We start from the raw sequence: 13,698 nt of genomic DNA, 5'->3' as shown, positions 1-13,698 counted from the left end.
GGCCATCAGGTGGAGATTAAGCAGAGGATCACAGGCAGCAGGACAAGGAAGCAAGCAGCAGGTCCCAAATGGAGCCACCAGCTCTCTCTCCAAACATGCTCTTCCTGGTTCACTGTCTCTTGCACCAGGATCACGGTGGACCCAGCTCCTCAAGCCAGAACCTCCCACAGCTCTCTGCCCTCCTTTATCCCTCACTTCTACTGAGTCAGAGTCCTGTGTAGTCTTCTAAATCTCTCACACATTAACCTTTCCTTCTCTCTCCTCACTCCTCATCCTGCCCCAGGACCTCCACTTCTCCAGTAACAGCCTCCAAACTGGTATCAGGTTACTTTTGCTCCAAGAGAATCCAATCCACACAGAGCATCCAGCCTGATCCTTTGTTAAAGGGGGGTGGTGGGGAAGGAGAAAGGAAAACTAATCTGATTCTGTCATTATCCTGCTGAAATCCTTCCCCAGTTCCTAGTGCCTTCAAGATTATGTCCAAAGTGCCTGACGGGATTGACGAGATCCTTGGTGGTCTGGCCTCTGCTCACTATGCTAACCTCAACTCTGATTACCACTTCCAGCTTCAATGTGCTACAGGTCCTCTAACAGGGTGGCTTACAACCCTGGCTGCCCACTAGGACCGTATGGGGAGCTTTAGAAAACACCAGTGCCTAGGTCCCACTCCCAGGGATTCTGGCCGATGCTGGAAAGCCTCCCAGGAGTACGAATGTGTGGCCAGGGTGGAGGACATTGCTCTCGTGGAACACAACTTTTTCTCATGTCCAGGTTTACTGCCCTGCCTCTGTTGCTAGAGGCAGACACCAAAGCTCTCCTAGCTTCCTGGCCACCAAGCTGGGGACTTCTTGTCTGTCTTTCTCACTGCTGGATGTCTAGCACCTAGAACGGTGCCCAGATCATAGTTGGTGCTCCATGAATATCCACAGAAAGGAACGATGAGTGATTGCTTTCCCCCTTCTCCGGGTTAGATCTCACTCATTTTTTAGGATCCAGCTTAGATTTTCTAAAGGACACCCGCCTACACACCCCATTCCTCTGGTTTGGATTAGGCTACCATGGGTGATCTTAGCACCCAAGATTTCCTCCATTATAGGATATATCCCACCACATTGTCTGTATCCATCACTTAGGCTGTAAGCTCAGAGGGGGCCCCTGTCTGTGTGGCCCCTCGCAGAGTGCCTAGCATATGGTGGGTGCTGATTAAGTAAGCGCGGTATGAGTAAGTGGAAGTGGGACAGCATGCTGTGTTGGTGTGTTATGGCGAGTGTCATGTGGCGGGAGTAAAGGCTATGGTGGGAGATGGAGCTGGGGAGGTACACTTGCAACATGCTGTGAAGGGCCTGGTATCAGCACTAAGGAATTGGAACAGTATTTAGACAACAGGGAGCCAGCAGAAGTTTTCAGTGAAGTGACATGATCAGTTGAGTTTTAGGGTAATCACTGGCTGAGGCCTGGAGGGCTGGGGGAATGCCAGGAGGCACGGGGTAGGGAATCAGGTGGGAGTCTAGAACAATAGCCCAGGGAAAAGAAGATGAGGACAGGGCCAAGGCCTGAAAAGAGGGCTCCGAACTGAGAGAGACAGAACAGCACTTGCAGACCATGAGGGCCCGGGAGGGAGAACGAGGCACTGTCACCTTCTGCTTGGGAGCCTAGCGATGTGGGTCGGAGCACAGCTGGGTGTGGCGTCACAATCAGACAGGCGGGGTTAAAAGCTTGGACTTGGGAACCAGGCTGGCTCGATTCAAATCTCAGCTCCACCAACTTACTAGGTCTTGGTCCTGAGGAAGTCACTGTCGCTTCTTCAGTTGTTCGTCTGTTAAATGGGGATAGTAGTAGTTTCTACCTCACAGGAATGTTAAGACTGAATGAGGTAATACATGTAAATGTTCAGCCATTGCCTGGCACATGGTGAATGCCACGTCAGAGTTAGCAGAACGATTTCTATGTATATAGCATGGTGGATTATCCGCAAAGATGGCTGTCAATTCCTTCCACCTCTCTAAAGGCCCGCTGCTCCACCCATCAAGAGGTGGAGTCTCTTTCTCCTTGCCTTGAATCCGCGCTGGCTTTGTGATTTGCTTTGACTAAGTGACCGCACCAGAAGCAACACTGTACCGATTCTCGTCCGAGCCTTAGGAGGCCTAGTGGCCGCTGCTTATGCCCGGTTGGAAACCAGTCACCACGCAAAGCTTAAGTTCAACCACCGCATGCTAAGAGACCAAGAGTGAGGGAGAGGCCACCAGGAGGAGAAGCTAGGCGCACCAGGCGACAGCCAGCACTAAGGCCCCAGACTTGCGAGGGAGGCTGTCTTGGAGGCTCCAGCCCCAGCTGAGCCCACAGAATTGTGGGAAATAATAAAGTATTGTTATTTTAAGCTGGTAAGTTTTGGGATGGTTATGCAGCAACAAAGGACTGAAACTTACATATAGGAGAAGAAGGACATCACTGGGGCACCGAGGATTTCATTTTAGGCCATCTACTTCAGATGGGGCAGTTTTTTTTTTTTTTTAAGATGAGGTATTTTGGGTAGAAGATAGTTCCAAGGATAGTAAATAGTTACTTGGCAATATCTAGAAAGGTGTTGGCAGTTCAGGGTCGGGCTCAGTCTCGAGAAAGGTGGAGGAGGCAGGGATTGGAGGGAGGTCAGCACAAGGACACGAGTTCTAGGAGAAGCTAAGCCGGCAGGGAGGCGAGAGGGATAGGAAGAGGGGTACCAGGAGAGAATCCTGGCCTCACAGGTGTGTCAGGGGTCGGTGGAGAGAAGTCTGTGAAGGAGCCAAGAAGCATCGGTGACCAGAGATGGGCAGGGAACTAAGAACCAGGAGCCGGGCTTCGAGAAGAGGCACTGAAGCTCTTCGAGCTTCAAACAGCAATGGGTTTGAAGTTAGGAGGGAGGAGAGCAACTCACTTTCAAATACAGTGGCAGAGGCAGAAGTCGTATGAGAAGGGGCTAAGGAGGGATGATAACTGAGAAACCAGACATAGCAAAGGTAGGTTACGGTTTTAAAACCCTGTGGTTAAAACCAAACTCAGAGAAACGTGGAGTAGACCGTCGGCTGCCAGGGGCAGGGGGTGGAGGGATGGGTGAAGATGGTCAAAGGGCACAGACTTCCAGTTATAAGATGAACAGGTTCTGGAGATGTGATATACTGCATGGTGACTATAGGTAACAATACTGTGTTGTGTGCTGAAAGTCGCTATGAGAGTAGATCTTAAAAGTTCTCACCAGACACACACACTATGTGAGGTGATGGATATATTAACTAACCTGGATGTGTTAACTAACTCTTGTGGTGGTCACTTTGCAATACGTATATATGTATATCAAACCATCACGTTGTATATCTTAAACTCACACAATGTTACATATCAAATTAAATGTCAGTAAAGCTGGGGGGGATTAACCTAATTACCTATACCCCCTCATTTTTTTTTTTAAAGATTTTATTTACTTATTTGACAGAGAGAAACACAGTGAGAACAGGAACACAAGCAAGGGGAGTAAGAGAGGGAGAAGCAGGCTTCCCGCGGAGCAGGGAGCCCAATGTTGGGCTCGGTCCCAGGACCCTGGGATCATGACCTGAGCAGAAGGTAGACGCTTAATGAATGAGCCACCCAGGCACCCCCCAAAATTGTTTTTAAAAAACAGAACAGTGTAGGGGCGCCTGGGTGGCTCAGTCAGTTAAGCATCCAACTCTTGATTTCAGCTCAGGTCACAATCTTAGGGTCGTGAGATGGAGCTCCACATCAGGCTCTGAGCTGGGTTGTTGAGCCTGCTTAAGATTCTCTCTCTCCCTCTCCCTTTGCCCCTCCCCCCCCACCTTGTGCACGCACATGCTTGGGTGTGCTCTCTCTCTCTCTAAAAAAAGAAAACAGTAAAAAAACAAAAAACAAAAAACGGAATGGGGCGCCTGGGTGGCTCAGTTGGTTAAGCGTCTGCCTTCGGCTCAGGTCATGATCCCAGGGTCCTTGGATTGAGTCCCGCATCCGGCTCCCTGCTCAGCAGGAAGCCTGCTTCTCCTGCCTGCTGCTCTCTCTCTCTCTCTCTCTCTGACAAGTGAATAAATAAAATCTTAAAAAAAATAGAATAGTGTAAAAAGTTTGTTAAAAGAAGGAAGAAAGTTAGAGCATCCACTTTGGTGGATGATGGGACAAACGGAAAATTGTTTTAAGTTGAGGGAACCTACTGGCTGGGATGGGATGCTTAAGAAGAGAGAGGAAAGATCCTGAAGGAAGAGAGGATGAGTTGTGGCTGAAGGTCCTAGGAACATGAGGGGGAAGGGATACAGAACTCAGGTGGACAGCTTTGCTTTGGGTGAGAAGGGAAAGACAAAGAGGTGGATCTTCACAAGTTGTAATTGAGATGGGAGGCAAGTTCAGGTTCTCATCTGGTGGGCTTTTTCCTCTGTGAAGAGTAGGTAAGCTCATCTGCTGTCAGGCAGTGGGGCTCCTGGGAAGTGACAGAACTCTTTTTCTTTTTCTTTTTTTAAGATTTTATTTATTTGAGAGAGAGAGCAAGCAAGCACGCATGCGAGCAGGGGGAGGGGCAGAGGGAGAAGCAGACTCCCAGCTGAGCAGGGAGCCCAACGTGGGGCTTGATCCTGGGATCCTGGGATCATGACCTGAGCTGAAGTCAGACACTTAACCCATGGAACCACCCAGGCGCCCTGTGAAAGAAGTTTCTGAAGAGTCTTATAGGGAATGCACGAGGGACTGCCGGTGGCAAGCCTCAGATTCTTCTGGAGAAGTTGCCTGCCTTCTCCAGGCAGGAGAAGGGGGATTCCCTGCCTTCCGAGGGTCAGGCTCTCAATACCAGCTTCTTTCCTCTGGCCTGCCCCAAACCCCATGTCCCTCCCCTGAACTGGTCTCTGGGAGGTTCTCAGTCATTCCCTCATTCATTTTCCAAGTGCGTGCTGAACGTCCGCACCACCCAGCCCCACTTCTCTGGGCAACATACTGATCCTCTTCCCATAGAGCTTCCAAACCTTCCCCACACTTTTAGACACCCCCTTCCCTTCCCTCCCATACCCAGCAGAGGACCTCACTGCCTACTTTACAGAGCACACAGAAACCATTCGACTCTCTGTACCTCTGAAACAAATAATGCAATATATGTTAAGAAAAAAAAAAAGAAGAAGAAGATAGGGGAAGAATGAAGGGGAGTAAGTCGGAGGGGGAGACGAACCATGAGAGACGATGGACTCTGAGAAACAAACTGAGGGTTCTAGAGGGGAGGTGGGTAGGGGGATGGGTTAGCCTGGTGATGGGTATTAAAGAGGGCACGTTCTGCATGGAGCACTGGGTGTTATGCACAAACAATGAATCATGGAACACTACAACAAAAACTAATGATGTAATGTATGGTGATTAACAGAACAATAAAAAATTATTAAAAAAAAAAGAAACCATCTGACTCATCTGCCAATTACCAAACATACAAATTTACCTACAGCTGCACCCTCTCCTGCTGATACGGCATTTTTAAACTGCAGTTTAATTTAAGAGGGCTTGATCAGTATTTCTGAAATGCAGTAAGCAGAACAGAAAATAGTATCTAGTGAACATTTTAAGAGTATTTACTGTTTCTTATATGGCCCAGTTAGCCCTCCCCAAGGAGGAAGGAGACTCTGTCTGTCTTCATTCACCTTGGCAGCCTGAGGGCATCCGTGGGCTCTGGGGGGGAGCGCAGCAAGTGCTTCATAAACTGATGCTCGATTCATAAACGGCATCGGGTGTACAATGATGAAAATCGTTCCAGAAACCTGAAGAGGGTTGAAGGTGAGGAGAGCCGGGGGGGGGGGGGGAGCAGCAGAGGTGGAAGGAAGGGGTTGCTCCTGTCCTGCTTCCCAGACCGACCTGGAGCCTTTCAAGGACTGCACAGCCTTCATGCTGTCCTCTTTCGGGGTCAGAAAAGTCAGCAACTAAGTTGGAAAATTTGCCCAATGTTAGATACTTGGCATGTAGAGCTCTTTAATGAATGCTTTATACCCACTATATAGGACACCTGGGTGGCTCAGTTGGTTAAGCGACTGCCTTCGGCTCAGGTTATAACCCTGGAGTCCCTGGCTGAGTCCCACATTGGGCTCCCCGCTCGGCAGGGAGTCTGCTTTGCCCTCTGACCCTCCCCCCTCTCATGCTCTCTCTCTCTCTCTCATTCTCTTTCAAATCAATCAATAAATAAAATCTTTATACCCACTATATAGTCAGTGTTTGCTGAAAGATGCCACCTCCTTTTTGGAACGGAGCTACAAGAAAACAGGGTCTGGACCTCTTTATTTGCCTGGTATCTCCCATCCACACAGGGTCGCCGAAAAACTCCACAGAATGGCAAGAGGCCTTATTCCTGGCTGTCCAGCCATACCCAAAGACTGTTTTCCGTGCTAAAATTCAGCTTTCATTTCCTGTGGCATTCTAATACATAAACATTCACTTATGACACTAAAAGATCAAACGAGGGGCGCCTGGGTGGCTCAGTTGTTAAGCGTCTGCCTTTGGCTCAGGTCATGATCCCAGGGTCCTGGGATCGAGTCCTGCAGCAGGAGACCTGCTTCTCCCTCTCCCACTCCCCCTGCTTGTGTTCCCTCTCTCGCTGTCTGTCTCCCTCTGTCAAATAAAACAAAACAAAACAAAGATCAAATGAATACAACAAATACTTAACATCCAATACAGAATGGAGATGCAACCAGCAAAATCCAGACTGTGGGAAACTCTACTGAACGAATGATCAGGTTTTTCCAACAAAGTAATTGTTGGGGGGTGGGGGTGGGGATTTAAAAGCGATTAAAGTGATTGAAGGAACAGATCAACTAGACACATTGTGGGGAACTTTTTTGGATCCTTAGTCAATAAGTAACTTAAAAAGGGGGGGGAATTATAGGATAATCAAAGAAATCTGAATATAGACTAGAACTCTGATGATAATAAGAAAATACCACTACATTTTTGGAATACTGTGATGGTATGTGGTCATGTTTTAAAAAGGCAGTCCTCATCCTTTTGAGACATACTGAAATATGTATAGATTGTAGCATATGAAGTATTACAATGTCTGGGATTTGCTGTAAAATAATCAGGGTGATGGGGTGTGTAAGCGGCCAGAGTTTTGGAAGAAACCAGTCAGTTGGTAACTGTCGAAGCCTGGGTGATGAGTACCCATCCCCTTCACTGTCCCCTTTACTATGTTTGAAATGTTCAAGATGTTAAAAAGTCAGTCTCACAAACGGAACCATAAACCGTAAATGTTAAATAATTTTTAAAGTCTGGAACACCTTAGGATTCTTTCAAGATGTCTAAAAGAGAGCAGCAGTCCTTGATTCACAAGCTCTTTGAAAGTAGGATTTGGAGCTCTGGCACGGCTTGCCTTTTGCCACATGTCACACTGTTGTCATGAGTCACCCTCTCTCCTTGCACTGGAACAGGCTCTTCCCTCCCAGGAGCTGGGAGCCCTTTCAAGGATGCACACTGAGATGACTGCCCTCAATTGTCAGAAAAAAGACCCAAACAGAGTCTGGCACTGCTAGAGGTTTTCCACCCTCCTATTGCTTGTGAACATAGAAATGTAGCTTCACCTTCATATCCTGACCACCTAACCTTGGCTTGCAGCTGTGCGGGCGGCTGTGGAGAACCGACAAGCCCATGCTTCATGAGGACCGCATCACTGACCCCTGGCCATTCCCACTCAGACTCCACATCAGTCTCTGAAACTGCCTTCAACACACGGGGTCAACAGGCTGACCTGTCCTCTGTTTGTCCTTTACCTCTTTTTTCTCATAAAAGTTTGAACTACCCAACTTAAAATATTCAAAACTACCAAAGTCTACTGGCCTCTATGCCAAAGCCTGTTTGGGGGCAGAAATGAACTTCTTGGGAAGGTTTAACGACGTTCAATTCCACTTCTAATAACAGACACTAACCACCACCCAAAGATTCACTATGGCTAATACAAAAATGTTGCCTCACGCACCTGCAGCTCCAGTAAACCTTGTTTGGCTACAAACTTTCTTAATTTGAGTGGCACAGTTTCAATTGCTGAAAAACTTAAGGAAGGCAGGTCAAGTTTTTGTTTTTTGTTGTTCCCCTAGCAAAATAAATCTTTAAACCTTCCTTGGTTAAATCAACTCTTTATAAAATAAAGCAGCTAATGCATTCCCCCGTATGACTTAGACAAGACAACCAGCTATATTTCATTCACCAGCCTCAGAACCAAACCTCACAAAAAGCAAAAAGCCTCATCCAGCTTGCACACGAACCAAAGCAAACCAAAACCAATAATATATACTACAAACACAAGCACAGAAAATCTTCAGCACCCAGTTCCCGCTTCCCATCCACTGCACACACATAACACACGGGACCCCCCATCCCCTCGGGCAATTTGCCGAGCGCTGTGATCTGTACTCGCTCGCTTTCAGTGGAGAAATACAGGAATTTATGTGTTGTGCTTTGTCGTTTTAAATGGGAAGGGAAGGAGGAGAGTGGGGCGTGAAAATCTGGAAATGAGTCTTAATTCTCTCGTTTCCTCCCATCTTTCTCTGCACCAAGATGCAGATATATCAGTGAAATTTCAAGTGACAGTTTCTTGGCCAAATACCCCAATTAGAAACAGTGGAGGCAGGGAACGCGGTGGAGAGCAAAACCGAAGCCTGGCAGGGCGGGCGGGGTCAAAGACGCGCCCCGCGCTCGGCGGGCTGCACGGAGCACGCGAGGCGGCCACGCGCCCGCAGCCGGCGGCGTCTCGGCTCTGAGCCGGCCGCTTGCCCGGCGTTTTGCTCGTGACTGCGCCGACTTGACTGCCCACTCACACCTCCGGCTGCTCCGGACTTTCGGGTAGCCTCATTCACTTCCGGTGACAAATCCCTCCCACCACCTCTAGAAATAATGTAACATTTCCCCCTAAGGCTCTCCTAAAGACAGACGGCCCCACGGAGAGCCGCAGAGCCCGGGGCTGGGGTCTCACCCCCTCAGCTGCGGAGGGAGTGACCGCGAAGGCGGCGGGGCGGGGGGGGGGGGGGGGCGGGGGGGGGAGAGGGGGGGGGGGGGTGGAATCCCCCCTCCCCCCCCCCCCCCCCCCCCGACTGCAGCAATTGGCCAAAAAAATAGTAATCCGTTTTTAGACAGCCCCTGGGCCCCCGGAACCCGGTTCCAGTGAGAAGCCCAGTCTCTCCCATTCCGGTGCCCCTCGCCTACTCCCGCCCCCGTAAGTGCCTGCGGGAATCCAGGAGAGCCCAGGCCACGCCGAACTGCAGCGGCTGAGAGGGGAAGGCGGGTAGAACGAGGGTTTGGGGGCGGCAGGAATGGGTTGGGGAAGGGGGTGGTGGAAGGGAAAAGAAAAAACTAGAGGCATGCAAGCGGCTCCCTAGCCAGCTGTTCCAGCTGCCGCTTCCTCCAGCGCGGGCCGGGCGGTGCAATATTCCCCCCCCGTCCATCTTTCTCACCACTACCTGTCCCCCCACCCACGATACGCACACATTCCCCCCACCAGTAGCGGATCTCCGGCCTGTAAGGGGGTAGTAGGGAGGAGTTGGGGGGAGGGGGAGGCCTGCGAGTTTCTAACCTTGTTCTTATAAACAAACCCACATGTGCAGCTGCCGCTGCTGCAACTCACCCCACAATCCCGGATATAAGTCCTGCCCCTTTAAGAGGAAAAAAAGCTTCCCCCTCCTGTCTCCCACCCCACCCACCCACAAGGACCTTTGTCTCCCCACCCCCCTTGTCACTCGGCCCCGCCTCATATCCCCGCCCTCTCCGACGCGGAGGAACCAATGGGCGAAGAAAATAAGGCCGGGGCTGACGTAAGCGTGTCCGGCCAATCAGAGGACGCGTTGGTGGGAGGCCTCACGGAGGGCGCGCCCGGAGGAAGCAAGGTAGGAGAAAGGAAGATTGACGTCAAGATGGAGAGTGCTGGTTGCTCTGCCCCCGCGGCAAACGGGGCCATGGGTTCGCAGCGGGACCGGAGCCTGGTGCCTGAACGGCTTCAGAGACGAGAACAAGAGCGGCAGCTGGAGGTGGAAAGGCGGAAGCAGAAGCGGCAGAACCAGGAGGTGGAGGAGGAGAAGAGCGACTTTTTCGCCGCCGCCTTCGCTCGGGAGCGAGCGGCCGTAGAAGAGCTTCTGGAGAGCGGGGAATCCGGGGAGCAGCTGGAGGAGGCGGCCGCTCGGCTCCAGGGCCTGCAGAAACTTCTCAACGACTCGGTTTTGTTCCTGGCCGCCTACGACCTGCGGCAGGGACAAGAGACGGTGACGCGGCTGCAGGCGACCCTGGCCGAGCGGCGCCAGGAGCTGCAGCCCAAGAAGCGTTTCGCTTTCAAGACCCGGAGGAAGGACGCTGCTTCGGCCACCAAAGTCGACGCAGCTCCTGGCGCCCCGGCCGCGGAAGGCATCCTGGCCTCCCCACCGCCATTGAATGAGGAGGGAGGCATCGGCTCCAGCTTTGTCTTCGGCTTCTCCAATGTGGAGTCCCAAGTCTTGGAGAAGCGGGCGGAGGAACTGCACCAGCGCGACGTCCTTTTGACCGAACTGAGCAAATGCACCATCAAACTGTATGGCAATCCCAACACCCTGCGGCTGGCCAAAGCCCGAAGTTGCACGCTGCTCTGCGGCCCGGTGTCCACCTCGGTGTTCCTGGAGGACTGCAGTGATTGCGTGCTGGCCGTGGCCTGCCAACAGCTCCGCGTACACACTACGAGAGACACCCGCATCTTCTTGCAGGTGACCAGCAGGGCCATCGTGGAGGACTGCAGCGGGATCCAGTTCGCCCCTTACACCTGGACCTACCCGGGCATCGACAAGGACTTCGAGGGCTCTGGTTTAGATAGAAGCAAAAATAACTGGAACATCGTCGACGATTTCAACTGGCTGGCCCGGGATATGGCCTCCCCAAACTGGAGTATTCTTCCTGAAGAAGAGCGAGTGATCCAGTGGGACTAAGCAGTTGTCACTGTGTTCTTCACTCCTACCAAATACTTCCCGTGTGGGACCGACTCCTGCTAATGGGACCTCGGAGTTTACTTAATTGTTTTCATACTTTGTATGTTTTCAGTATTTTAAGGCTTGAGATTGTAATAAGCTCCTACTTGTGATTCCCATTAAATTCGCGAGAGGTCTAACACTTTGAAGCCTTTTTGCTATTCTGGTAACGTGTAGTAGCTTTGATTTGACTATGATAGTTTGAAGCAATAAGAGGAAAAGTGTGGGTGTTTGTTATTAGTAATTTGTGGTATTGAAAACAATGATAACTGTAAATATTTAATAAGTGAACTTAGTAGTGCTCTAGTAGGAGCCAGTTAATGTAAAGTATGGTATCAAACCTGTGCAAAATACTAGTAATTGAGAGCTCTTGAATTGAAGGTTTGACTTCCATAGGTACTACTTAGGGCGGTGGAAAGACTCTGGTCTTCAGGTACGCATTAGCTTGGGCTTCTGGAATCCAGCTACTCATGGACTTGTTTGGATCCAAAGTTTTGGCATCGACCCCAGGAGGCTCATGAGTCTTACTAACTGTAAAGCCAAAATCATTATAGCTACCAGCTTTTTTTTGTGCCCCTAGAAGGTCATAGACACTGTTCTAAACACCTTACTCATGTAAAAATGACTTAAGTCCAAAAAAATCTTAGGAGGTAGGTTCTTTTAGCACCATTTTTCATGTGAGGTAGGTGAGTCGCCTGAGTCACACAGCTCAAGTGGACTGGGATTTGAAACCAGGTTAGTCTGGCTCCAGAGCCCACTATGTAACATAGTGATTTTGAATAGTGTTAGTTGAGTTAGCTTCCAAAGTCGTTAAAGAGGGCAAATTGCTCTTCCCAAATTCCCAGGAATAAATATGCTACATATCCTCACAAAAACATCTAGCCGAATCTTCATTTTTTCCACTCATTTTGCTATAAATTTCCACTATTAAAAATTTGGCATTCCACTCAATGTTATCACCCATTATTCTTAAGTGGAAAGTTCTAAGTTGCAAAAAGCTTTTTTGGGTTTAGTGACGTTGTAACTGCAGACATGATTTTAATAATGACCATAAGTATTAAGGTGCTTGTAATACCTTAAGTATTTCTATGTTCTATCTTGTTCCAGAAAAGAACTTAAGGTGGCTTTTAGGATATGTGAACAAATGTAGAGTCACCCAGGCATAATTGAGGCCGGTGAAAAATGTGGCCTGCCAAGCTCTATTCCTTAGCTGGAGGTGAATCTGGAATTTTTTTTCCTCAACTATTGGCTGACTTGAAGCAATCCTAATCATTTCACAATTTGCAACATCTCCAAAGAAAAGGGGTAAAAAATCTATTGCTTAGGAGAATGAATTCTGGTAATAAAAAGAGACAACATGGAATGAAATTCTCAACCACTTGGTAACGTAAGAAACTAGGACTGGTATTGTAAGGCTATTCTCCTAAAGACTGATAGTTTAACACCAAGGAGAAACACTTCAGGAAAAAAACCATGCTTACGGCACTGATGGGCTTGCAATTCCTATTTGTGGACTGAACTTTCACAGGACAGTTAAGTAGTTGCATCCAAAAAATCCCTGCAGTTTGTACTAGATAATAAAAGCACAGAATCATGGCAGTTTGAACCATTGTTGATGCTTGCTCATCTCAGCGGAGCCTTCCTCTCTCTTCTTGAAGTTCTCTCTTCGACCATAGCTTGCTCTACCCTGTTTCTCCTATAACAGCTTTTTCCCTTTCAGTTATGATTCCAGTGATTCACAGCCCTTAAATGTGAGTGATGCCCAAGGTTTTGCCTTTAGCTTCTTTGTATGCATGTTCTCCAAAGCTGCAACTCTGAACCTATGTGTACGGTTCTGTAGCAGTGGGCTCACTTGCCTGTCAAATTCATACATTCTTAAAATCTCCATTTTCACTTCGTTCCCTCCCAAGTTCCATATTTCTTTCAAAGCTGTCACTCTTCTCCAGGCATTACGAGGGCCAAGCAGGTAACGTCAGTTAGGCTGTTGGGAGAAAGTCATTAGGGAGTGGGGGACCAGGTGACTTGGCAGACAAATTTAAGCATTTTAAAAACATTGTATGAGCCAAACAAAACATTTTTTTGTGGTCTGCATCTGGTCCCTGAGCTGGCCAGTTTGTAACATCAGACTTCCAAATCATGTCAGTTCTGTCCTCAGCAGATCTTGCCTATTCATCCTGTCCTCTCAAGTCTTTCTGCCATTTCAGAAAGTTAGACATTATTATGTTTTCCCTAGACTTAAACTGTGATGGGGTTTTTTTGACAAAAAAAAAAAAAATCACACCCCTGAATTAAAAGCATTGATGGGGGGTGGGGAGGGTGCTTGGCTAGCCCAGCTGGTAAAACATGCGACTCTTGACTATTGATCTCAGGTTATGAGTTTAAGCCCCATGCTGGGCATAGAGGTAACTTAAAGAAGTATTGATTAGAGTTAGTAAGTTTTTATTAAGCAAATTTCATAATAATGGTCATTACAATGCTAGCATAGTGTACCAATAAATGTAATAACCATATGTTTTCATAAAAAATAAACACAGGGTGCCTGGGTGGCTCAGATGGTTAAGCGTCTGCCTTCGGCTCGGGTCATGATCCCGGGGTCCTGGGATCGAGTCCCACATCGGGCTCGCTCCTCGGTGGGTGGGGCCTGCTTCTCCCTCTCTCGCTACCCCCTGCTCGTGCTTTCTCTCTCTGTCAAGTAAATAAATCTTTAAAAAAATAACACTGAGGGGCACTT

At 48.9% G+C, this 13,698-nt stretch overlaps 1 protein-coding gene and 1 long non-coding RNA gene across 2 annotated transcripts in view; one reads left to right on the top strand and one right to left on the bottom strand.

Moving 5' to 3' along the window:
* LOC141374791 (uncharacterized) overlaps nt 1–9,637 on the bottom strand; it is a 28,001-nt gene extending 18,364 nt beyond the window's left edge. Inside the window, exon 1 of the long non-coding RNA XR_012381910.1 lies at nt 9,608–9,637. This is a non-coding gene — a long non-coding RNA (uncharacterized lncRNA). The remainder of the gene's footprint in view (nt 1–9,607) is intronic.
* A 79-nt stretch (nt 9,638–9,716) lies between these two features.
* TBCC (tubulin folding cofactor C) lies at nt 9,717–12,573 on the top strand. The gene has a single exon (XM_025890578.2). The coding sequence runs from the start codon at nt 9,765–9,767 to the stop codon at nt 10,926–10,928; it is 1,164 nt and encodes a 387-aa protein (XP_025746363.1). The 5' UTR covers nt 9,717–9,764; the 3' UTR covers nt 10,929–12,573.
* The last annotated feature ends 1,125 nt before the right edge of the window (nt 12,574–13,698 follow it).

This window comes from Callorhinus ursinus, unplaced genomic scaffold (assembly GCF_003265705.2).
Source record: "Callorhinus ursinus isolate GAN/ISIS: 27379988/994484 unplaced genomic scaffold, GSC_fseal_2.0 scaffold22, whole genome shotgun sequence".
NCBI classification, from domain to species: Eukaryota; Metazoa; Chordata; class Mammalia; order Carnivora; family Otariidae; genus Callorhinus; species Callorhinus ursinus.
Note: the sequence above shows the minus strand (reverse complement) of the source record. Positions and strands in the feature narration are given on the sequence as shown.

Excerpts from the sequence above, each read along its gene's own strand:
- TBCC (XM_025890578.2), top strand. The coding sequence starts at position 9,765 with ATGGGCGAAGAAAATAAGGCCGGGGCTGACGTAAGCGTGTCCGGCCAA.